Source organism: Necator americanus, chromosome III (assembly GCF_031761385.1).
Source record: "Necator americanus strain Aroian chromosome III, whole genome shotgun sequence".
Lineage (NCBI taxonomy): Eukaryota > Metazoa > Nematoda > Chromadorea > Rhabditida > Ancylostomatidae > Necator > Necator americanus.
In genome coordinates, this window is record NC_087373.1 from 23,138,666 (window position 1) to 23,161,605 (window position 22,940).

The 22,940-nt window shown below is 41.6% G+C and overlaps 2 protein-coding genes across 3 annotated transcripts; both read right to left on the reverse strand.

Moving 5' to 3' along the window:
- Positions 1–526: 526 nt before the first annotated feature.
- On the reverse strand, positions 527–22,869 carry RB195_010590 (uncharacterized protein; the record flags this gene model as incomplete). 2 transcript variants are annotated; one of them, XM_064191674.1, is made up of 10 exons in its annotated part: positions 527–588; positions 670–758; positions 11,284–11,429; positions 11,657–11,756; positions 14,739–14,905; positions 14,974–15,108; positions 17,185–17,265; positions 17,404–17,525; positions 22,103–22,228; positions 22,836–22,869. In XM_064191674.1, the coding sequence occupies 10 exons, from the start codon at positions 22,867–22,869 to the stop codon at positions 527–529; spliced, it is 1,062 nt and encodes a 353-aa protein (XP_064049257.1). The 2 variants fall into 2 exon arrangements, with proteins under 2 accessions (XP_064049257.1, XP_064049258.1); XM_064191675.1 differs by lacking the exons at positions 17,185–17,265; positions 17,404–17,525; positions 22,103–22,228; positions 22,836–22,869 and having other exon boundaries at positions 14,974–15,105.
- On the reverse strand, positions 7,143–7,912 carry RB195_010591 (uncharacterized protein; the record flags this gene model as incomplete). The annotated part of the gene is made up of 2 exons (XM_064191676.1): positions 7,143–7,301; positions 7,652–7,912. The coding sequence occupies 2 exons, from the start codon at positions 7,910–7,912 to the stop codon at positions 7,143–7,145; spliced, it is 420 nt and encodes a 139-aa protein (XP_064049259.1).
- Positions 22,870–22,940: the final 71 nt, after the last annotated feature.

Here is a 22,940-nt window from a genome sequence, read left to right on the forward strand (position 1 = left end):
TTTGACGTGCATAATGGAGAAGCTTTCATATAACATCATCAGTTATTGTTAAACATCATGTACTCAAATTTCGTAAAGATGCTAAGAAAATGCAGCGAACGTAAACATCAAAATAGTCCTTTATTAATCGAATAGTTCCGTCGTACTCTTATTACTTATTCTCACTGCATAGAAACCCTTTCGAAAAAATTTTTGTTGTTTCACGGCAAAATTACTTTATAATTTGGCTTTTTTATTTTTGTAAAAGCTTTCCTCTCTCTATTAGACTTCGCCTTCTTTTTCCTTCAGATATGTGACATTACGAAGCTGTGTTCGCTTTGTCCACCTAAATCCTTCACCGCCTACATTTTGTAAATGTTTTATCGACGTAATTCAATGACAAAGAAAAACCTCTATTAGGCAACGAAAAGTCACGAAAAGGCTCTTCTCTGGCATGATGAGAGAAGTAAATTAAGCATTATGCGAAGATATTGCCCCAGTAATTATGACACTCAGACGAGAGACGTTAGGCTTGTTTGCCGATCGATCAACTGTAACTGTGGTAGAGGTTCTGCCTCCAGACTTCATTGACCGCTGGAAGAGGAGTAGCTGAAAAACAGTTACTAGAGTAGATTTTTCCTCCCGTAATGTAAGGATCCAACTTAACAACACGCCATATATGAGATTTACCTAAGGTTTTTCCTTTCTCTGCCTTTGAATAGATGAACTGAGAAGCATAGTGGTATTGTTCATATTTCGGACATTGATTGTACCACAATCTATATTACCATTATTGACAATATTAGAAGGACATCAATTTTTACGCTACGAACGACAAAACGGTAAACGCAATAAGTTAGTTAGGAAATTTTTAGAAAGAAGTCTCATAAAAAAAATCATCAAACAAGAATAGCACAACATTTTCACACGATTGCAATTGTTGTCAGCTTTTTGCACAATCACCTATCACGGTTACATAGTTTCAGTGCGCAACACTAGTATTTGGTTAATGCTTTTGATCTCTCGCCGCCTACTCCGCGTCGAGATGTTCTCGGTGTCCCACCTTCATTCGCCCTTTTACAGAGTAGAGAATCTTGCCCTAGTGAGCATTGTGCGCGAAACTTGCTCGATTTTTCATAAGACGTCCGATTCTTTGAGACTAATCCGCACAAATACTGGGAGTGTTCTTGACTATTTTCACAGTTCAAGAACCTCAGCAGTTGCAGGATTAGTAAGTGATTAATCCCGACACTTTTTTCTAGTCCAGGTTAATGCACATCCTTACATGTCTCACTAAGAAACATTCACATCTACTTTTGTCCTTCAGTTGGTTTCCGACTTGCTCGGCAATATTTGTATCGATAATGTTCGAGAGTCGACCAGTTGTTTTTCACTCTAGGGGACACAAAGAGTATCACATTTTTGGCACTTGGCTGCACTTTTCTTCTGCTTGCGGAGTGTCCATGTGTCTGAAGCGTAGGTAAACACAAGAACAGTGGTAACGGTAAAAAGTTGAGCTTAGAGCCGAGTATTTCTGGCGTTCTCTAGACCAAACATGAGCTTAGATCGTTCTCAATTCATAAGGAAGATATACGTTTGGGCAACCGATAATATTTGTTCTGTAGGGCGTAAATGGAGCATTAACCCGATTTTCCTTGATTCCAGTTCTTTTTTTTTTCAAATTTAACTGATAGATTCGCATAGCCAGAGCAATCAAATGTGTTTATTCCGTTGAACATGAGGAATCCGTCAAAAATCTACCTGATATGTAGATATATGACATATGACATATAACATATAACATATGTAGATAGAGATATGGTCTGCCTAACCAATCCTTGGCGTCGGAGAACGACTTCTTCATCAAAACGTAAACGATTCGACTGCTAATCACCAATTTCCAATTCATTTCAATGGAAATTTCGTTTTGAGTCCAAGTAATTAATCAAGTAGGTGAAAGTGGGACAAGGCGACATCTTCAACTCCCATGATAATGATAGGCGCGTTTTGAAACTGTATTTGGTCAGTTGTGCTGAACCCTTTATAAAACCCAAACGCAATCTCGCATGACGATGCTCAACTAATTGTTTTTTTTTTATTTCAATCCTGTTTCACTCCTGTTTGAAACACACTTTTCATCTTCTTCAAAGACTGAGAAACCAAGTAGTTAGAGGTTAAAAGATGAAATCAGGTTTTGAGAAATTACGGACGATTTTCTCTTTCTATCTTCTCGATACAGTGGGGACCCAGCCGATTGAGGAATATGATCATCTTTGCCTTATGTTTAGCAATGTATGTTCAGAGTGAGTGAAGTGAGGTTCTTTCCCACTTCTGCACCATTAGTTCCTGCGAGGTATGTTGGAGCTCGCCTCTAACCACACGTTTCGGCCCCTCAGCAGCCTATTTCATTGGTATTACTTTAATACGCTGATGAAAAGAGCTCGTTAATCCTCTGCTGCTCGCATGTGGACGCCGTTTTTTTTACGATGACTATAAAGAGGTGAATGGAACCACCCCGGATTCGCCATCTACAACACTCTTTTTCTAGCTTTTCTCTCGGATTCCCTCACCACGTTCATAGTATGGTGCCTTTAACGCTCTTGCTCTCATCTCCTCGAAGTCTTCTTCGATTGCTTGTCTGCAAAGTTTCCCTAAATGACCTCTCAGGTCGTCGTCTGAGGTTCGTGTGGTTCCATTTTCGCAAATCAGCCCGAGATGTTCCCTGGTGAGCATCTCTTGGTGGTTTTCAAGTATTCAGCTTCTTTGCAAATGTCATACGAAGATCGTGTTCATCACTGTACAGCGCTTCCAAATGACAGTTGAAGTACCGAAGAGCTCCCGGCCAATGACGCTCGCAGGGGTTTCTTCCTTAGCTTTTCGGAGGTAGATCCTTTCTCAAAGATAGCAAAGGTCTGAAACTGTACCAAACGTCGCCACAGTAAAGATTTTCGTCAGGAAGAAGATGTAGTCGATCCAACTATGGTACTTTCAACGGATGATTCCCACGTTTAGAACAGGAAGTAGGGCTTTCGAAGTCCTTCTGAGTGATCCTAATGGTCATGACAAATGCAGAAAGTTTGTCCCTATGTATGTTCTTCTATAGACCATCCCTGTCGAATGAAGTCCTTCTAGACGCTTTTCTATGATCATTATTGTCGTCGCTACCATCGAACTTGCAGATCGTAGGATCTTTTCTATAGAAAATCTCCATGTTCATAAGGGAAGCCCAGGCTTCCACTTTTACGTAGCTTGATGTTAGGGTTATGTTGGCGACGGGGATTTTCTAGGCTGGGAATGAGTCTGTTCTCCTCAACCGTAGTTGTCCGAATCGTCGGTTGTTCAAAAGCGTCGATTGTTATTGCCGCACTCAAATCCTCCACCGAGTTCTTCGCAGTAGCAAAAAGCTCTGTCAACTACAAATTGAGGAAAGTTCCACAAATGTTGAGCACCATTCGACACGCAACTGAGCTAAGTGACACGAAACAGTGCATAAATTGAACACAGACTCAAAAAAGCAGCTGGTTCCTGTCTCTAGTAGACACTCACTGAAGACAGTTTCATAATTTTTGCAGCAAAGTTCTTTTTTTTTTGTAAAACAGCAGAGCTTGCTCCAGAAACATGAACTAAGTGCGTGTTCACTTCTGCACCTCTGCATAAAAATAGCAATCCTTTCTTCTCTTTGATTCCTCTACTGAACTTGTCAAGGTGCAATTCTCAGAGTAATAGGTGGCAGTAATAGGGATCAGCAAGAACTACATTAAAGGCTATGTCTATATGTTGTTAATGTCATTTAATTTATATTCTGGTTGCGAATGTGTCGACGGCTATTTTGTAAATCATGTGTTAGCGCATCGTTCGACCAAATCGAGATGATGACAATTGAGGTGATCGCAACTGACAATTCCCAGTTATTTTCGTGTGCCAGCGTACATCCGACGATGTTCAATCAAATTAACTGTGTGGACATCGTAACATTAATGCCCTTCAACCTCAACTTCCCTCAGAAAAGACTGGAGAAAAATGTCTGCGGTCGTTCGGAGGTCTTAGCAGAGAAAGAAACTAAGGCGAGAGCGATCTGAGATCCAGCGTTTGAATTATAGCCTCTTTGTCTCATCTAGTAGGGGAAGGTGGATCCATTTCTATGTCTACGCATCTAGTGATAACTTTGTGAGACTTTGTGATAACTTTTTCGCGTCTAGTGAGAAAAACTCAATATTGGTTCCAAAAGAGATCTTTGTGTGCAGAAGGTGCGACCGTAATGACATAACGTATGGTATTCATTTCACTCATTAACAACAACATGATCACCTCCAAAATTAGGTTGGAAACCCCCTCTTTAACTATTTTCATGCTGTCCCTTTTCACGCTCCTATGTAACGAGTCAGATAGATTGATATCAGTCTAATGAAGAGGAGACAGAAACCTTTTCATCTTTAAAGATGATTATTGATACTGCGGCGATTGCGTTAAGGAAAATATGTAGGTCATTGCCGCTAATGGATCAGCCGGCAGCAAAGAGCGAATTGACTGCGAAGAAAAAAAAACACGTTTTAGCCAATCCATTTGATTCTTAAGGAACAGCCTGACACCAGGACACATTTCTTCTGTGAAAATTGGAATAAATCATGAGTACAATGAATAAGTTAGTAGTCAAAAGTACTATAGTTGTGATGAAGAAGCTTTTCCTTTACCACAATTTGGTTCCAGAAGAAATGGCTGATGAAAAGAACGGAGGCATGTGATGTAGCAACGATACGATATATTTCTCTGCTTATTGATCTGGTCGAGTACATTTCATTAAAACAACGAATTAGGGGGACATGTTTGACTGATCTGTGGTTGAACCTAGTCATCATTCACTAAAAGGATAAAAAAGGATAAAGTCACTAGCGTTTCAATCCACTTGGTATGTGCCAACGCGTTTTACTGGAATTCGTAATCGTTGAGGTTTTGGAACTCGTATTGGCCTGGCTGACTTGCGGGGTCCAGCCGGTGATCAAATCAGTGTTTTTTGTCCTTTCTGACAAATCTGGTACCAATTTATCGACCCCGGAGGGATGAAAGGCTTGGTTTGCACTAGGGCGGTTTTGAGCCCTCGACCGTGTGGCTACAACGGACCTCTAACCGACCGTGCCACACCGGCCTCTATCATTCATTAGTCCTTAGTTATAAGACTTTTCCAAAAAAGTCATGAATTTTGGAAGAGTGGTGTATATAAATCGTAGGATTGAAGCTTTATTACGCGTACTCCGCACATCCCTCTGCTCTAGGTATGCTAGATGATCACCCCTGGACCTCCTGTTAGGCGAAAGCTGCTTTTCTTCTAAACAAACGGCTATTTCTCTTTTTCTTCCGAGTTTTCAATTTTCGTTCTTTATTTGAGAAAAAAGTCGAAAAATTGTTGTTCAGGACAACGTGGTCTGCAAACAAACATTTGGCTGTTCTGCATCGCATGTGTGTAATCAGTAGGATGTTCCTCCCATCAGTGACTAATTCTTTGCAATACGATGGTCGCGATATGAATAGTCTTTAAAGGTGTGGACCCGGTTACCGTTTTCTGTCCACGTATTCGATGCGCAATGAAATTGTCATCCGTCAAGTTGGTTGGTGCGACAAATCGCAATTGATATCAAGGGCGTAAAAATAGACGCAAGATGGAATGGAAGCGCGGGCAGCATATCACAGCTGGCCATGATCATTTGGACTGCACAATGTGTGAGGCTACATAGCGTTTAGCTACCTGGGAGAGTTGTTCTTGCTAGGCACATTTCTTTTACATTTTATTAATTCCACAGCTTTCTAAACTCGTATGTGAGCTTTTTGGTAAAGGGTTCATGATTCGCATAATCTATGAAAGATAGGTATACATTCAGAAAACTTTGCATTATACATATTTCATCCGAAGAATACACAACAAGCTACGTAGCCTTCCTCTGCTTTGGTGAGCTACTGCGGAGGACTTCCAGTGCAACATGATTTTTGTCATCCCAAGGAAAATTGAAGCACTCGTAACACTGCAATCTAATGAGGAAACGAAAGCAAGTGTGGTAATGTTTTGTTAGGTTTTCTAAGTGACACCGTAAACGAAAGATTAGGACTTATAGACGCATTAAAGAAAATTTCAGTGAAACGAATAGCCGAAAGTGGGTCTCGTCGCTAGAATGCTAGCGAAGCATTTCTAAATATGTTATGGATCATATTCATACGAAGAGTTCTGGATTCGCTTCTCCTACAATAACTCTTTGTATGTCTTTTTTAGGAAGAGAACAGCTTCCTATAAATGCAACCACCATGGAAGGGGAAGGATCAACCTCTACAACTTAAAAACTAGGCGTAAAAATTTCAATTGATTAGGACACTGCTGTTCTCTCTTTTTGGTGCGTGTTCGGTGCGTGTGGGTAAGCAAATGAAAAGTCATCAGTTTGATACTGGCCAGCAGACACTGGGATAAAGAAGTATATAACGACCAAAAATTAATGCTCTACGGGTCCCCCGTAAATTCCAAAGTCATTCCATCTCCAATGGTTGACGCTGGGTGTACGAGTCATGTGCGCAGTGCCTACGTCATGAGACCATCTCAACGGGTGACGTGATCACTCGATCCGGAACAGTACGTTGTAATATCAATGGAACCTATAACTTCTCAGTTCTGTTAGTTGATATTGACATCATAATTCGTGTTAGTTAGGACTTAAAAAAGGACATATCAGGGTGTTTTCAGTTCTAGAGCGTGAATGAGGTCAAATAACTAAAGAAATGGAAATTCCCACAAAACTTCCAAATATTGGGAGCTACAGCACAACAACAGCTCACCAGCATACGATAAGACTCAAGAGACCACTTTTGAGCTATGCGGTTGGTTACTTGAGAGTACGACTTATCGCAGAAATCACATCACTGCTTCAATGTCCTAATATTTAGGATTGTAACACAGCAGTAAGAGGTTCACTGTGTCTGCACGATCGGGGTAGCTCTAGGTGAACCAAAATTATCACTGCTTAGAAATCGATAGTCGACATACGGTAATCGATAGTCTCAGATTGGCCTGTAAGCAAAAGGACACCTAAATAATCCATCGGCTGGCACAGTAGTTAATTATACACTGTAGAATCTGGTTTATAGAAGTCTACGCGTTCGTAGACTTCTACAAAACAGATTCGAAGTCAGACGTCCCAACGCGTCTCACAGAAACTGACCAAATTCAAGTAACTTGGTTTGATCGACAGACTGATATCATCGATTGATGCGACTTTCCGTATCCTCGCCGACGTGTGTCGCCCTTGAGCATAGCTGTACCCAACTTCCTCGATTTCCAACAAAAGCTAGAACAGAATTGATCCATTCAGTGCCATATTCTGCGCAACCATACGCCTCGCCCAAAGCACCCCTCAATGCTATGTCTTCTTAGGTCCTCTTTTACCACCTCACTTCTGAACCTTAGTACTCAGCCAGCTTGAACCCAAATACGTTGAACAAGGCGGTCGAAGACAATGTTCTCCTCTTTTCTTTTCATCTCTACTGTGTATCACTCTCGTGGCTTCCGTTGTTCCTCAACATACAATCCAGGTAACAGAACTCATCCTTGAGTTCTTTTACATGGATTGTGTGTCAATTTGTTGCCAAATCACTCTAATTTTATTTGGAGGTCTCGAGGAGACAAACATCTGCTTACATTAATCACGGTGCAGATGTAATCCATAGGTGCAGCTAGCTTTGATTCAAGGTGTACAACATGTAGACGTTTCGTACTGCCTTCTGCAAATACAACAACATTGTTGGCATACTCGAGATGGGTCAAGAGGCGGTCTGATGGTGCCAAGACGATGCCACCAGAATACTGAGCGGATATCTTTCGCATGATGCCATCGATGGCAAAGTTGTAAAGCAAGGCTCGTGTCACTGCTCCTCTTTTAACTGATAACCCTCTAGGCATATAGTTGGGTTAAACGATATGAAACAGGGACAAGGGCAGACAGAGAGACAGACAGGACACAGAAGCGACTGTGCTCGATGCATCGCGGTTGGGATGGTGTAGGATCTTGCAAGGACCGCCACCTATCTCTGCAGTTCGCCTTGATCCCACCTGGATTCCAACCGCTGTCTCCACCGCACCGCTTCGAGCGCAGCCCTCGCCCAACTGTCCGTGCTTCATGTCATTTTGATCCGACTATAGGTGCTAAGCCTACCAGATATATAAATAACCTCGATCTCTATAACATTATCAATCCAACTCTTTCTATTATTTATGCTATCCCAAAACTGCATAAGTCCCTACTGAGGTTAGGCTCACCATAGATGCCAGTAATAATAGTGTCAAACCTACATCAGTTGGATGAATGAATTTTCTTTTTTTCTTTGGGAGCTATTTCCGTAATTACACCAAAGCTGTCTATAACAACAAAAAGTGCTTAAACACAACTTACTGGTTTATTAATAATATAAACAAATCTTATGATGTAAAATCTATAAAAGGCCATGAGCTTAAATTATTCTCAGCCGATTTTGCCAACATATTTGCTAACATTACTCATATGGTTATTATGAGAAACATCGTAGGCATAATTAAAACATGGTTCAAAAATGCGCGTGTAACAATCGTTGCAATTTGTAAACACAAAATATTCTACTCAGATTTTTCTCTAAATAAACGCAACTATAGGAACAATAAAATATATGTAACTTTACTCGAATTTATCCTTGACAGTAGTTTCTGTAAAGGTAGGTAACAATTCAAACAATTTGTACGTGTTCCGCGAGGTAGTAATACCTCAGTTAGATCTAACGTACATAGTTCAGTTTCTGCAGTTTCTTTAAGTAGTGGTGTAGTGTAGGGGTTAGAGGTCCCGCTTCCTGCACGATCGGTCGGAGGTTCGAATCCGCCCTAGTACTCACTAGGCATTTCATCCCTCCGGGGTCGATAAAATGGTACCAGACTTGTCTGGAAAGATGAAAACACTGACTTGACACATCGGCTAGCCACCACAAGCCATTGTTAAGGCCAGCTACACGTTCGTAAACCTTAAACGATTCTGAATTAGAGTGAACGTGGAGGCGCATCCCAAGCGGATTGATTAACGCCAGAAACTATTTTTTACTTTATCCTTATTTTTATTGTTTATAAACCTAATTTTTTCTCTCATCCATCTAGATATATGGATAGACTACTAATTATACATAATATTAGGGTGTTCGAAAAGTATCTACGGCAAAACGTAGAGGACCCATTTTTGATCTCCAGTGACAATGATGTCCAGCCAGTCGAATCCGCGGCTTCTGAAGAGCAGCTGAGTGCAGAAGTCCAGGCGACTTTGGCAGTTGCCGTCGCTCAATGCATGTGGGAGCCACTGACCGAGCTTTTTCACCATTCCGAGAGATCGCAGTCCATTGCTCACTGTAGCCAACGAACAGTCAAGACTGGCTGCAAAAGACCGCACACCTTCATATGGATGCTGCTCCGCCAGATTCTTCAGTCGAACGATATTGCAGTCGGTCGACCAGAGCGAGGCTCATCTTCGAGTTTCTTGTTTCCGGCTTTGAAGCGCTGGAACCATCCGCGCACAGACAGCTCAGAAGGTTCTTCAGTGCCGAATATTTGACTTAAGCTTCGATGGGCTGCGGGGTGGCCAGATTCAAACTCGCAAAGGAGTACGTGTCGAATATGGGTGGAATGTCCGGCCATTATAGGATGAAATAGGCAAGGAAGAGGCAGCCAGATATGTTATGTGTATACAAGCGGTAGTGTCCTTATATAACACATTTAGAACGGAAACTTGCAGAAGATTTCAGAAAATCTGCGCTACTGCGAAATTTTCGGCAGATATTTTCCGAACGCCCTGATACAAACGAAATAATTACCAACATTTTATATGATACTTACCAGAAGGTCTTGACATTGGAGAAAACTGTATGTAACGTTGCACGTACAAGATTCCTTCAAACTGAATCACGTCCAATTTAAGACAATCAATTTGTTTGTTGGGAATGTTTATAAATGAATCAACTTAATGTCTTCTTTCTTCTCTATTTTCCCCGCACTCTTTTCTCTGATTCGCTCAAGCATACCGAACAATTGAATCAGCACCTCTTGCAAAAACGATATAAAAACCCTGTGATTGTAATCATGTTGCCTTTGGATAAAAACTGGCCAACATGTTAACAAAAGTTGTCTACTCTAGCAGGACTCGAACCTGCCATCTTCGGATATTCTTCGTTGGAAGTGTAACACCACAACTCCCGATTCTTTTCTCAACCTTTCCCAACCGGTGAAAGAAATACATCATTAACGAAGCCCATACACGTGGGATACCTCTATCTCCAGTCCGCAAGACAACTTCGGTACCCCACAATGCATAATGAACAGGAGTTCAAGCGTCAGTAGCAAGATATGCAGATATGCAGATGTACCACTGGTTACCGCAAAGCGACATGTTCACGCAGCGACAAGAACATCAGAAATCTCATGGACCCAAATCCACCGCAATTGGAAGAGAATTTCATGATATACGAGGAGATCATCAGAACATCCTAGCAAAAACACAAGTGAGCTCGGCAGTTCAAATTCATATGGTGATTCATATGAAATTTCAAATTCATATGAAAATCTGAAGATAGTATCACGTCAACGCAACACCTCTTGCGAAATCGAAACCACGGAATTAGTCTGTTGTTGTAGTTGTACAACAGGTTCAAAAGCAGCGATCATCTGTAGAGGCTCTGATGACGACATTTCTGCCGCAATAAATTATTTTTCCCGAACACAAATTGTTCACTGCACGAAAGCCGGAAACATCAACAAAGTTGTTGTAGTCATTCCTTAGTGCTATCGCACAGTCACCTATCTCCTTTTCATGAGCATCGCCGCAGTAGATAGTAGTGTCTCTGATACTGATGACGACCCGATCTCTGATGCGTATATCCTCTACTGCAGCAAGCTGCAGATGCCTAGACAAAGAGACTTGTTGGAGTTTACTTGACAGTGCTTGGCAGCTTGGCGTGGCAAAACTGATGGTTGTTGTGAAAGACTCCATCCTCCGCTCAGGTAGTTGACCTTTCAGGTTGTGGGCTTCGGAAATATGTTGGACAACAGCCTTCTTTTTGGATATTTCTTGCGCCACATAGCAGGTTATATAAATCATACGCTCACAAAATGCACACTCGCCTTATTGTCTTATTGCGTTTGATTCAACCAAGGCTACCGCGAGCAGATAACAATCAGATTTCTAGGCGCGGCCTGAAGTAACTTACCTTTATTTTTCTAAGATTGTCATTGTCAACAAATAAGTCGATGAATAGTTATAAGCTAACCGGCAGATGTTCAAGAACATGGCCAGCGTTGGTGGATTGCAGAACCGCTGCATAGTTGGATAGTCGTAGTCGCACTTGCACTCCTGTGTACAGTGAGGGTGCACATTAGGATTGCACTCCGGTGTACATGGCACTATTTCTGACAGCTGAAAAATAATTATGCATAGTATAATGTTGTGTTTAAGATTGATATAGCATGAAACGCTATGCTGCTAGAGCATTGTACTCCTCGGAGAGCACCGAATTCCGATGCTTGAGAGTAAGAATAGAGGCTTGATAGTTTATAATTTGTCGTATTTCTTAGCACGTGTAGCTCTACAACAATTTTTAAATGTATGTGAGTGAAAATCACAGGTTCAGAAGTGATAATAACCTCTCTAAGGATTTCTTCATAGCTTTTGCCTCTAAGTTCATCCTCAATGCTGTCTCGATCTCTGTGGATATATTTGCGACGATGGTGTGGACGATTTTTCCTGCAAAGCATCAAAACTAAAGGAAATACAAGGAAATGTTATGTAGGCTATGTGAAATGGACAGAAAGAAACAATGGAAGTTCCGCACTAGCAAAGAAAGTTAAGAGGCTATAGTAATATTCGAAAAGGTGCATTTTAATAATGCAATTCGATACCGTCGGAAAGTGGAGCAGTAGAAAGAATGCATGAAACAAGCAACAGTAACCTACACATTTAGGTTTCGCAAAGTTTGAAATTTCAATACGAAGATTTGGTCGATGAACTGAGCATAACGAACGTATGTAAAATCTGTCAAATTGCAACAGGAGAAGCCTGTGTGCAGTTACCGCGATTCCGGGATGATGCTGCGCGTCCGCTCCAAGTGAGGGTGGTTATGCCCATCCCGCCGATAGTCTTCCCTTGCACTGAGAAGTTTCTGGGAAGTCCATGCCTTCGTTGCGCATCCTTCGCGTCAACGTGGATGGACATGTTCGGTGCACTGCAATGTAGCACCTCTGGAGGTTGGAACTTGTTCGTAGCATCTCACTATGTTGTAGACAAATGAAATGGACTGTGAAATTCCAATTCAAACAACGATCACCCGGATGTAGAAGAAATTAGTACTGAGAAGCCGAAAAAAAACAAGAGAAGATCAGGAAGCGACATTGATCCCAGAGCTTCGTCGAATGCTTCAAAATGATTGACATTAGAAACTTGTCAGGGAAGATAAAAACACTGACTTGACCTCGTCCCGGGCAGTCATGATAGGGCAGCACACGCATTCATTACCCTCTAGCGATTCTGAATTGAAAATAGATGTGGTATCCCGAATACCGGATACGGTAGATAGATAAGATGTGTGCATCCCAATAGGAGCTAATAAACGGTGTACATTTTACCCATTATCCTATAAGAGTAACCATTTCGCTCAAACTGATAACATTTTCAACGTATGCCAGAACAGAAGTTAGCTATGCTTTATTGAACACCCGAGGGAAATGCCTGAAAATGAATAAATTAATAAGATCGATTATTCCCATAAAATAAATCTTTCCTTCCCTATCACCATATTCGTCAGGTAGGCTGGGATCCCAGTACTCCAAGCCGAGCCCATGAGAAAACACACAAACCCATTGAATCGATTAAATCGACACCAGATAAATTAAGTATAACATTCACAGTTGAGAAGCTTCTACTACACGTCTATTGGCACTGTTCGAGGCGATCGCGGTCCAGCCACTATGCTCTTGACACCATCGGAAACGGTGCCGCTGATGTGAGGATGTTAAAGGCAGCGTACCACGAATCTGAGGTGGTGCGGATTTCAGGTGGAGTATCCGTGTACAGGGTCGTAGATTATGGAGACGAGGGTAGTTCCGCTCATCTCTCCCTGCATCACTGCAAACAGCCGGCCCCTGACTGCTGCTTTGTAGGACGCCATCTATTGCAACGCTACACCCCTGTCGCCGTCTCCGCCCTGCGATTCGTCGAAAATCCAATTCGGACTGCCCCGATAAGCAGTAAGAGACGCTACGCGTGCAAGGATGGCGCGCTGCAATAGACGGCATCGTACAAAACAGCATTCAGGGGCCGGCTGCTTGCAGTGAATCAGGGAGAGATGAGCAGAACCACCCCGTATACGGATACTCCACCTGAAATCCGTACCACCCAGGATTCGTGGTATGCTGCCTTTAATGGAACATAACGCATTTGTTGTCGTCAGGCAAGGCAAGGTCGTCGGCAGGCGACTCCATCCAGCGCCATTGCTAGATTCGAGCAAGATTGTGTGTCTTGCAATCCTGTTAAATGTGATAGTAATTGCACCCGTTCATTGACGTGGGTCCCTTCTTGCCTATCGCACAATATAGCACTTGTCTGTTGATGTAGTTGACCGTGGTCGATGACCTCCTCCCCTTCGGGAAATACCAAACTCCTGGGGTAAACCCGTCACATTTCAACCTTGTTCCAGTTCCCCGATTATTCTCTCGAGTGAACTCATCCAAATGTTGTCTCTGAGTCGTGTTTTAATGAAAAACATCACCACAGAGCACTGGAAAAGCCCTTTAATTGACAGGCAGCGTCTTCTCCCGTTCCTTCAACCATTTTGCGTAGCGAGGCCAGCGCCATTCGTCGCTTTAATTACGCTGAGTTCATGTCCAGTTCTTTGAGGACAACTGGGAGACACCTGGGAACACACTCCAGCACTTCATTAGTTTCCACCGAGTTGTTAGCATTTTATGCTATATTACTTGCTTCGTCCTTAAGTTCTGTACATCAGAGTGTAACAATGACTAGATTTTCTGCATCCTTCAACTTTAAGTTCATCATGCTTAATTGCAGCGAACAAAATAAACAGCATCGGCATTGCATTATTTTGAAACATAGTTTCGCGAAAAATGTTGGATGAAGGAACTATAAAAAACAGTTGCGAAGCGGGACACGAAGCAACAGACGGACTCCGCTGGAGTTCAAAACGCTTGGAGCTTACTCTCGTTCTATGTGTAGAACAACATTTTGGATAGTGCTTTTTTTTCTTCCCGAATTGCTTATATGCTACTAACAGGGCGGGTGTGGCGCAGTTGGTTAGAGGGCCGTCGTAGCCACACGGTCGAAACGGTTCGAAACGTTCCCAGTGCCAAGCAAGCCCTTCATCCCTCTTGGGTTGATAAATTGTTACCAGACATTTCTCAGACATTTCTAGGAGGATGAAAGCACTGACTTGATTATCGGCTGACCCCACAGGTCATTGTATAGACCAACACGCGTTCCAAAACCTCGACGAATACGAATAACAGTAAAATCTATTGGCGCATCCAAAGTGGATTGGTACGTCAACGACTTTATCCTTCTTAATATGCTATTGAGCATATTAACTAACACTATTTTAACCACATAGCCGAAAAAGTACGCCAATGATTAAAATAAGTTTTGTTGGAAAGGAACTGTATATCGTTCTTTTCTGAAATAAACACATTTTTTAGAAGAAATATGTCAGCCACTCACTTGTAGGCAATACAGTGATATTTGTACGTTGGACAAAACTTCTTAATCCTATCCAAGTGACGACTGGTTTTTATTAGCTTCTCGCTTTGCCAAATTCCCGTACAGTAATAATCGAAGTTCGGTCTGTATACGGCACAGTATTCGCCTTTTTCCAAGTAGAGTCTTGTCTGAATATATGATGGTATAGTAACCGGACAACAAAAGTAGTACGATGATAATGAGACGAAAAACGTACACTTCTCTTCACTCGACCTATTTCTAATTCAGGGAACTCAAGTACTTCATGGCTTTCAGTGTCCGTGTGGTTATGGCAGCATACAAGTATTAGGGAAGAGAAGAACAACAGAAAATTTATAAATCCCGTCATTGTCTGGAATGTATGTGAAATTAGCAAGAATACTGCTACATGGTTAACTACAACTACGGAGGTCGTGTTGCAGAAGAAAGAGTTAGTTAGGGCTAGAAATAGATCGCTACAGAGCAACTTTAGGCTCTGGTCATTATAAATCACACTCGTCCTTTGCTTTACTCCGTCTTAATTAAGAACGTGGCGCCTTAATCCAGTTGAATACGTTCGGCATAAACTATATGAGAGAGTGCAAAGATGAACCCGCGACCGAAAAAAAATATTATTTGAGCAAAGGTTGCCAGTGTTTCGGATTTTTTAAGTACCATGGGTTAAGATGGTTCAAAAATGCAGGATATGAAATGTTCGAAATAGAATGCCTTGCAAGTGAAGATCGTGGCTGAGAGCGTACAGACACGCACATGTGGATTGCTGAGTGTGTGCACTGCAATACTCAAGTAGGACATCGTCTAGACCCGAAAGGTCAAAAACTGCGAATTGAAGATAATGAGAATATGAGTTCAAAAAGAGAACAGTGAAAATTTCTTGCTTGCTGTATACTATACCTCACCAAAAACCTACGGCTGGGAATATTTTACAACAACGTATCGAAAAAGTGGTTTGAGATGAAAAGCGTAAAAATCAGTGACATGGTTATTTTAATTCGTTGACATCTTTCCCACAGAACAATGAACAGTGAAGTTTGAATGTGTGTGACAGAACGTGAATTATTTCCAGAATCGTTGCGTTCTTCTGTGATTATTTTTAGCGGAAAATTAGCATTTGCTTGAAAGTGATCATGTTACCTTTTCTATCCCTGTTTTAGGAGATTATGCTTTTTGATGTGTGCGTATCACAGCCAAACCATCCGTTATCGAAACCGGTCATTGTTGTCAAATATGAATTTCAGCAAGAAACCTTTTTCTCTTAGCTCTAGGTTAAGTATTATAGGTTTCAGCGAGTGTAAAATTTGACTGTAGTCAGGATAAAAACGTAGTTAGAGCAAAGATTGTTGCTTTGTTTGAATAAGTGATCTTTGATTTACACTTATTACACATGTTTGCTTTTTTTAAACTATTAAACTGCTTTTAAAAGAATAACCTTATAAGGGGAAGGTGAAATCTTCAGAACGTTTCTTAAAATACATAGAGAATGCAATGCGAGAAGTCGATGAAAAGACTGTTGAAAGAACGACTGTCAACTTCTTCACTTTCTCTGCGGGCGGGCACACCCTTCGCCTATTTGTAGGTACCGAAACTTTCGATACTGTTTTATGACAGTTGTATGACCTACAAAAGCAGAATTGAAGCCGGAAATTTGCTGTCCTCATTTGCAGTGCACCTTTCCAGTTCACGATCCCTTCAAACCAGATTTTTTACTTGTTATTCAGGAGAGGTTTACACAAACTCATCCTAGCCAACAGAAAAAATGGAACTGATTGAAAGATACAATGAGGAACTGCGGAGTGTATGAGATAATTTAATCGAAACAGTAGACAGTTGGTACTACATTGAGCAAGCTTACAGTGACACCCATGAAATACTCCTGTGACATATAAGCACTCAGTGATACCACTGACATAAACAAATTGAGGACATTAGTAGTATTGTTGGAAACTATTGCGCAGTGCTCAAAAGCGATGTACCTAATCTTTGATAGAATATCATTATCTATGCATCTGAGGTATTTGACCTACCCAGCTTGTACATTTAAGATATAAGCGGTTGTGACGTGCCTATCTGCAGCAAGTTATCACGTTCTTACAAAATACTGAGTTTTCCTTAAGTACAGTCCAGCTCTAAGCACTCTACCGTCTGAGAAAAATAAACTGCGTGTGTACGTTCCTCATTAACTTCTAGGTGGCACAAGATGCCAAGGTAAAGGTTTACAATCACGTATCTATCAAGTAACACGCATGGATCACTCGATGCTATAAGGTCACTGTTTTTGCTTTTTCAGAGAAGTACTTTATTTAGTTTCTGGTACTAATTTATCGACCATGTACAAAAGAAAGGCTTGGTTGGTATAGAGCCGTTCTGACCCTTCAAGAATGCAGTGACGAAGTGTGTGGCATTAATCAGTCACAACAGAACATCTTACCTCTACGCTACACTCGTCTAAAGCTGAATCTACTGGCGCACCATATAGAGATTGATTAACTCCAAGCACTTCATCATCTGTCTGAAACGCACTAAACTTTAAGTGCCGAGATGTCTACCCCTTTAACGATTGAATCAAGACGATTCACGACGTAGTCACCAACACCAACACAACTGTACCACGCCATTGACGATACTATGTAATTGGCAGGTAGCTGACCTGATTCTCGTGTGTCGTCAGGCAGGGTCTCCCGAGCCGAGAAGGAGTTCGACACCTACGCGAGATCAGTGTCCACAGACGTGACCTGAGCTTCAGAGCATATGAAATTTCACGTGCTTGCTCTGCAAGAAAACAAGAGCAGAAGGAGCGGTATTGGGCAGATGAACGACGGTATGCTCGTCATTCGCGAAGAGAAGGCCTCGTCGCGAAACGGAAGGGGTGTTCGTTGTGGTACCCCTCTGTTGTCCATCTCGTCGATTTCCACGAGATCTTGTCACCTCTGCGCCAAAAGACCATGAGCGTCGTCAGCTGTTACGTACCAAAACAACAGCTGATGAATCTGAATTGGGCCCGTTTTATGAGGAGCTGGAGGAAGCGAGGATGAGGTGTCCTTCTACAAATTCGTTTTGTCACTCACTGACTTCAACGCAAAGCTAAGAGAGAGCAAAAAAGACGAAAACAGGATAGAAAGATTCGGATTAATAGACCAAAATGAAGACGGAAATCTCACCGGGCTGATGTCTAACACTCGCTTTTTTCATGGAAATTCTCTTTTCACGAAGAAAGATCGTTGATGGCGGACATGGGAATCCTACAATGGCACGACTCGCGCTACCACATGCTCATCAATCAGGAGTGGTACAGTTAGCGTCTCGATAGTACAACTCTTTTACAGTGATTCTGGTGACCGTCCCCTTCGATCGAAAATACGATTTAGCCACACGATGGAAAATCTGGTTCCGACAACGAAAGAGGAAGGAAGTCGTATACGACGATTATATGTGTGCTCGAGAAATCCATCCAAGGTGATTGGCCCGTCGAGGAGGACCCTAGCCCGGACTGCGCCCATCTTTTCAGAAGATGGCGACCCTGCGGTGAAAGTGCCTCGAATTTGCACCCGACAAACTTCGATCGAATTCCGAAAGCCACCAAAAAAAAAGCTTAAAAGAAGGGCTTGATTCAAATGCATCAGAAACTATCCGTCGCCGACTGATTAATCCGTCGCAAACCGTCGGAATTCTTGGAAGTGGTCAAAATTAAATTTTGAAAGTACCATTCGAAAGTAAATGAGCTGCTGATTTCAAATATACTTCGAGAATTTACTTTTGACAAATGTGTGGCCTGAAAGCGGGCAAAGTTTCCTCAAGCCCCGTTAATTACTTTCACACCTCCGCAATCCTGCCATTCGCATACCCCGCGGATACATCACCATGGAAGGAAGGGGTGTTCATAGGATTTCCGCTTATTTCTCAAAATTGGACAAAATGTTTATTACATCCGTAATCAGGAGGTTATTTAGAGCATTTTGGTACCCCATATCATACGTTGGTTCGAAATTTCCATTCTCTTCAGAAATTCACGAAAGTGCTCCATCGAAGACTAATAAAAAGCCATACTTTCCAAGTTGTGAAAAATCTCCTTGGGAGTTTATCAGTGAACAAACTGTACTTGAAAATAAGTTACTTTGTAAGTTTCTAGCTTTGAAAATGTCCAGTTTTCTCCGGTGTCAAACTTACAACATTACTCTATTTCGTTATTTGGTCCAATTTTTGAACAGCTGTCAACGGCTCAGAATGAACGCTTCTGTCTCACGATTCGGTACCTGCTCAGAACTATTCTTCCTCCACGAGAAGTGCATTGGGCGCTAACGTTGGATGATAGCTGGTCATGGTTTTCGAATGACCAAATTGGGGAAAATTTCGTCTGTTTTCACAAAACAGAAATTTTTGCAACCTCTCTGAATTCTTTCAGTACCTCAAATAGCCAGTTCTTCTCACAAAAAGACGCTCTTTCGAATGATGTTGAATTCACTTTTATTTACAAACTTCAAAATTTCAACACTGACTCCGCCCTCTTATAGAGCAGGCGATATTCTATAGCTGGAATGGTTATCGCGGCTCAGGCATGGTCTGCCAGGCATCTCACAACTTCGAGAGGTGACTCCTGTGGCGATTTGGCGTCACAGAGAGACAATAATGTTTGAACATAAGTGAACAGTGACAACAATTCTACATAGTTCTCGGTCATCAGAAATATACAGCTTCAATTTCACAAGCTTTCGGAAAGAAATACAAACAAGCAACAAACCTCCTGAAAAAAAGAAACATATAGCAAATTAAGACATTTATGGAGCAAAAAAATCAGAACTTCTCAGCTTTCGGAATTTCCGGTGTTCTGCAGTCTAATTCAGATAACATTCCCTTCTTCCTTTTCTTCCCTCTCCTATTCTTTTTATCTCTTACTTTGATTTCGTCAGTCATTTTCCTTCCTATCCGTTTCAAATTATCACTACTGTTTCTATGAGTAAGAACTATGAAGAATTGTTGTAACTGTTCACTTATTTTCAAACATTATTGAACTTCCAAGGAGATTTTTCACAACTTGGAAAGTATGGCTTTTTATTAATCTTCGATGGAGCACTTTCGTGAATTTCTGAAGAGAACGGAAACTTCGAACCAACGTATGATGTTGGTACCAAAATGCTCTAAATAACCTCCTGATTACGGATGTAATAAACATTTTGTCCAATTTTGAGAGATAAGCGGAAATCCTATGAGCACCCCTTCCTTCCATGGTGATGTATCCGCGGGATATGCTAATGGCAGGATTGCGGAGGTGTGAAAGTAATTAACAGGGCTTGAGGAAACTTTGCCCGCTTTCAGACCACACATTTGTCAAAAGTAAATTCTCGAAGTACATTTGAAATCAGCAGCTCATCTACTTTCGAATGGTACTTTCAAAATTTAATTTTGACCACTTCCAAGAATTCCGACGGTTTGCGACGGATTAATCCGTCGGCGACGGATTTTGGGACGCAAATTAGTAGCGGTGTTGTATATATAATATTCTGCTAGGTAGCGAAGGCGGGATATTAATATTATATTATATTCCCTGCAGAATATATCATGTTATATAATAACTTAGTCAGTGTGTGTTTTTCTAAGTGTCACGAAAATATTCCACAATGATGCAAAACTCTGCACCGGTGAGGTGTTGAACCAATGCCATGCGCCTGATAGACGAGTACTCTACCTTTTCACCATTGCCCAAATCTATATCTTCTCTCATATGTTAGTGAGAGTATGAGGGTAAATGAACTTCTGTGCGCATGTATACTTCCAAACTTGCAAACTATCATGCTATGTAATAAAGAGCTTATTCTGTCGCGTGTTCGCGTCTGTGTATGTGTGTGTCTCAGTCAAGAAATTCCAAAAAGAGAGGGATATGGGTACCATGGCGTCAGTTTGGTGCAGTGGAGCGATAAAATTGGGTGAGACAGCTCCTACGGCGTTGAATTCATGCCTCGGAGCCAGATAGCTGTAAAATGGGGTGGGACGGGTCCCACGGGATCGGAATGGTGCGCCGGTGCCAGGAAGCGGTAGAATGGATTCCTATGGCTCTTTCACATACCTATATCCCAGCCTCCCTGATGCTGATAGCATCCTTTTGATAACATGGAACGACGTTGCACATCACATTTTTGCTAATAGTTGAGAACGGAGGAAACTAATACTTCGAATAATGTTTCCAAATTGTGGAGATTTGAGAGAAGCATAGATGTAAAATCAAGTTTGATTGTTCTCCAAATATAGCGCTGATGCGTTTAGGGAAAACCATAAAATCTTCCATCTATGCTTAAGTTTTCGGGTAAGAAATTCAAGAAAGCGTTGATAGAAAGAAGCAATTCTAATTTTACAAAAAATGTCGTTACTGTTATTTCTTATTGATCGGTGAAGGCGAGCGAAACGAACACAAAAAAAAACCTGAAGTCCGGCTTCGGCTGGATTTCAGGCTTTTTTTTTTGGTGGGACGAAATTTCTGAGGGTCGTGTCTTGAGGAGTTGAGTTAGTGGACCAGCCCCAGGAAGCGATAGAATGTGGTGTGATGGGTCCGACGGCGTATAATTGGTGCGCCGACGCCACAAAGCGCAGAAAACTGCACAGTTGGCACGACGGTGCAAAATTTGGAATCAACGCAATTATTAGTGAAGCAGTATTGAACAATAGTCCCGAATGTATTTGCTAGAAAAAAAAGAATGAGTCGTTTCATGACAGTGATAAGTGCATGTGTGTGGCTTCATCCTTCTATCTTCCTTAGATTGGCAAAATTATTCATTCAAGAATTCGAAACAGGGGTAAAAACAATGCTTAAGTAGCGGCTAACAGATTACATGATCTGACGTAGCATCTTTACTTTGTCAATATGATGACGACGTTCATGTTCATGTTGGCATATTATCCCAGGTTAATTGTTGGAGAAAAGGACAAGAATATCTTCTTCGAATACTTCGAATGATGCTTCCAAATTGTAGCTATACCGAAGAAATACTAATTCAAATTTCTATTGATCAGTGAGGTGCGTTAGCCACTTCTTCATACTGGTCCATGTAAGTGTAAAGCCTGACCTACGGCAGTGGCAGTATGAAGGTATAAAATCAACTTTGAATAATCTCAAAGTAGAGTACTGACCTCCTCAGGAGTAGAACTACTAACTCTTTCATCAGTGCCAAGACTTCTTTAAAATAGAACACAAAAACGTTGTTTTGGAATAGAAAACTCAATCCTGCAGTACAATTTTACAAAAAGTGTGGCTAATTTTAATTTTTATTGACCAGTGAAGTTCATAAGCCGGTCGTTCAGACTGTACTAATTGCAAAGCCTGATCTGCAACAGTGCCTACATTTACCATTTACACTCACCACCTGATAATTTTGCACATGCACCATAAAACAATAGAGCTCGTAGTTCAAAGGTAACGTTAGCGGAAACTGCAGATGTTTGGTTCTCCAAAGTCTTTGCAAGTAGATCAGGAGACAGCGAAGATGCTAAACTTCATTACAAATTCAGAAATCGAATAATTAGGAGTCCAGTTCTATGTGGCCTCCATTTGTTGACACATCATCAAAACGATACTCAGGCTCTTCCCATCCACGGTTAAGAACGTCTGATGCAACAAAGTAAATAACGACTGTGATTCTCTGTTCTAAATTACTAAATTCGTCGATACCTTCACTGTGCACATGCTGCTTCACAGAGCCTCCCAAGTAAGTCTAAGGGTGTCAGATCCGGGGATCGTGGTGGCCGTGGCCTGCACTGTTCACATCTCCACTGGCGTGGGCAAGGGATGATCCACTGCGCCGCAATTAATGGTTCTGCATCATAATATGTGTGTGCACACGCTTGCGCATCGTAATAGGAAAACTTGGAGGGGCTTCCTTTTATTTGGTGAAGGTTTCACACTTCTATCTTGTTTCTTTGCTTTCTTGTGACCGGTCAAAAGTGTCGCATGACTTTACGGACGTCCTGAACTTCGAATAACCGTTTGGAAATGTTGCCAGTACGTGTAAGTACGAGTGACTTAGTTTTTAGCTCCTTGCTAAAGTTATTTTCACGCATAGCACTGAGACATTGCTCATCACGATATTGAAACACATCCGCGAATTGCTACAAGATGAAATTCATTCATAAGAAAGAATAACAAACAACGACAATTTCAAAACAATATCCACATGGAAGCTACACCTGGTGGAGTCGTAA